The sequence below is a fragment of the Mandrillus leucophaeus genome, unplaced genomic scaffold, assembly GCF_000951045.1.
Source record: "Mandrillus leucophaeus isolate KB7577 unplaced genomic scaffold, Mleu.le_1.0 Scaffold9, whole genome shotgun sequence".
In the NCBI taxonomy this organism is placed as follows: domain Eukaryota; kingdom Metazoa; phylum Chordata; class Mammalia; order Primates; family Cercopithecidae; genus Mandrillus; species Mandrillus leucophaeus.
In genome coordinates, this window is record NW_012109807.1 from 9691259 (window position 1) to 9694132 (window position 2874).

The 2874-nt window shown below is 60.3% G+C and overlaps 1 protein-coding gene across 1 annotated transcript in view; it reads left to right on the forward strand.

Moving 5' to 3' along the window:
* The first annotated feature begins 1423 nt into the window (after positions 1–1423).
* The window catches only part of DUSP2 (dual specificity phosphatase 2), a 3780-nt gene continuing 2329 nt past the window's right edge, over positions 1424–2874 (forward strand). Inside the window, exon 1 of the mRNA XM_011969687.1 lies at positions 1424–1458. Within this exon, the coding sequence (XP_011825077.1) occupies positions 1424–1458 (35 nt within the window). The remainder of the gene's footprint in view (positions 1459–2874) is intronic.

Here is a 2874-nt window from a genome sequence, read left to right on the forward strand (position 1 = left end):
TGGGAGGGAGGCTCGCCGTGCGGGGAGGTGGGTGGATGTGCTGCTGGGGCCAGGAAAGACCTGGAATCCCAAAGGCAGGAGCCAGTGACGCTTAAACAGCCGTCAAAATAGATGGTTATAAAAAGAATAACACGCAGAATCATCATTTGTTCCTGTGAGTCGCACAGGTTTTCAATTTTAAAAAAAGTGCTGAGTCCAAACTTACTTGACAGTGTCTGCTCTGTAAGAGCCAGGCCGAGAAAAACAAAAACAGAGAGAGCTCTGGGCAGGGACCCCCAACCTGGGTCAGCCCCTTTCCATCCGGTGGCGAGGACCGGGTCCTGCTTCCAGAGCCTTCGGGCTGCGGGGCATCCAGCCTAGCAGAGACCCCTCCTCACCGCGTCCTCACCCTTACACCCAGTGCCCTGCCTCCTCTCTGCTGTGGCTCCGAAGGCTGGGCTCCGGCGAACGGTGGTTGGGGAGACTCTGAGGGGGTGGTGAAGAGGAGCAGGCGTCCTGCACATGATCGCCACCGGCAGCACCCAAGGCTTGGGGGGCTTTTGTCAGAGCAAAAGTGGGAGAGGGACATGGGTTTGTGAGTCTCTCCCCCTCTTCAGGGGTGGGGCTTTCCCCAGTTTGGGAGTAGGGAAGGAAGGCAAAGGAAGGCCCTCCTTCATGGCTAAGCTGGGCCTCTGTGAGTCCACGTTCCAGAGCTGAAAAGGGGACAGCCCCAAGGCAAATGGCCTCAAGGGGGTGACACAGGTGCAGCCGCGTTAGGCAGCCATCACCAGTCCTGAGCTGGGTGGTGGCAGGTGCCTATAGTCCCAGCTACTCTGGAGGCTGAGGCAGGAGGATCATTTGAGGCTCAGGAGTTTGAGGCCAGTGTGGGCAACATAACAAGATCCTGTCACTTAAAAAGAAAAAGAGACCACTGGTCGTGGCCAGGAGTGCCAGGTCCCAGGGACTGCGCTATCGGAGCAAACCTTCAGCAATGCTCTCCCCACATGCGGAACTCCCCGGCAAGGTATACCAGGTTCTCCAGGAGGGGAAGAGGCCCAGCTCAGCATAGGAGTTGGGGTCTGGAGCCCCTTACACGGCTGAGCTGAGTTCACTTCTGAATCAGGGATCCCACCTGGCTGGGGTCCTCTCACGGAGCTGGAAGGCTGTGGCTCCCAGCCCAGAAGCAAGACTGGACCTGATTGTCCTGCACGCTCTGTAATTTGCCCCTGGAATCAGCATTAAGTCATTTGGAGGCCGATGCCAATGATAAGGGCTCCTATCAGCCTCTGGGATCTGTGGCCCAGACTCCCCGGCTCTGTTGTGGACTTTGCCGCCTCAGCCTCCAGACTGGCTTGCCAGGGAGGGGCAGGGCCTCAGCCAATTGCGCAGACGGTGGGGTAGCCTTAGAGCCTTGGAACCAGTGTGGAAGGGCCGCTGCGCCACGATGTGCTCCCCCTTACAGATGGAGACACTGAGACGGTGACGTGGCCCCAGGGACCTTTGGAGTCCTTGGGGTTTTCTCCTCTGCATCTGCTCTGACCCCAGCACACACAAGCTCCAGGTCCTTCTCACACGCAGTGGAACTGCACAGGTACCACGCTCCCGTGCACACAGCACACTGCTGTGAGGAGCTCAGAGCAGACGAGTCCAGAAGGGCTGGGGGCTCCACGCAGGTCCCAGCTGTCACTCTTCAAGATGGCGTGGACACAGGGGTCTGCCGGAGAACCGGAAGGGTCTTTCAGAGGAGGTGGAGGAGGGCCTCAGGAGACTGGGGGCTTGGAGGGTGGGTTCTGAAATCCCACGCAGCTGGGGGCAGGGCGAGGGCAGCTCCAGTTCAGTAACACCGTCTCCACCCACCTGAACTTCTCTGCTTGAGTTTGGGAGTTCACTGCCAACAATTCTTGTGGCTCAGACACCCCACGCACACCTGGGCCTCACCACATCCGGCAGCAGGGCTGGAGGAGGGCAGGATGGAGAGGACACCCAGGCCCCCAGTCCTCCGGGTGCAGTGCTAGCCCTGGACTTTGCTGCCCAGGGGGCCTGGACAGGGAGGCCTAGGATGGGGGAGGCCAGTTCTGTTCTGCTTCTCCCTCTTCCCCTTGCCAAGGTCCTGAAATCCCCGCAGGCCTGGGGAGGGCTGGGAGCGTCAGCGGACTTCCCTCCAGGGCGGGCTTGTGACAGCGGGAAGTGCTTCTCTCCGGGGCCTGGGGGCTTTCCCTGCGCCCAGGAGGAAGAAGCTTTGCCTCACTCTTAACTGGAAGCCGGTCTCAGACCCCTACTTTCCCCACGAAAGGCCCCAGGACCCCCTCATTTCCCTTCGGCCTGGGTCCCGGGGACTGTGTTCGGGCGTAGCTTGGCCACCAACCTACTGCAAGACGCTGAGTGCTGGTCTCATCCAGGCAATGGGGGGTGGGGAGGAGGAGAGAGAAAGTCCCTCTGGCCCAAGGTCTCCAAATATATGAGCAATAGAACATCTCCGCAGGGACCTCCCCATCATCCAGTGTAGAACTCACCCGTGGCAGCAGGCATTTGTCAATGTTTGTGGTGACAAATTTCTAAGAGGAAAATTCTGGGAGGGAAAGGGAAAAGGCAGAGGAAGCGTGGGGTTGGGGGGTGGGGTGCTCCAAGGGACATCGCTGGCCCTAAGGGGGGGACTTGCATCTGTGAAGCTGGGTTCCCCAGGACTGAGTGGCTTGGGACAGGTCAAAGGGTGGGCGCAAAGAAGGGGGGGGTGCTGGTCCCTCCGACTCCGGATAACACCTTCCCTTCCCGTAGTCGCTGGTCCCCGCCTCCTCTCTGTGTGTTCATCCCTGCGCCCTGCCTTCCCCGCCAACCTCCCCCGCCTCCGGAGTCCCCGGGTCAGCCCAGCCTGCGCCCCACGTGAGGGGCGGGGGC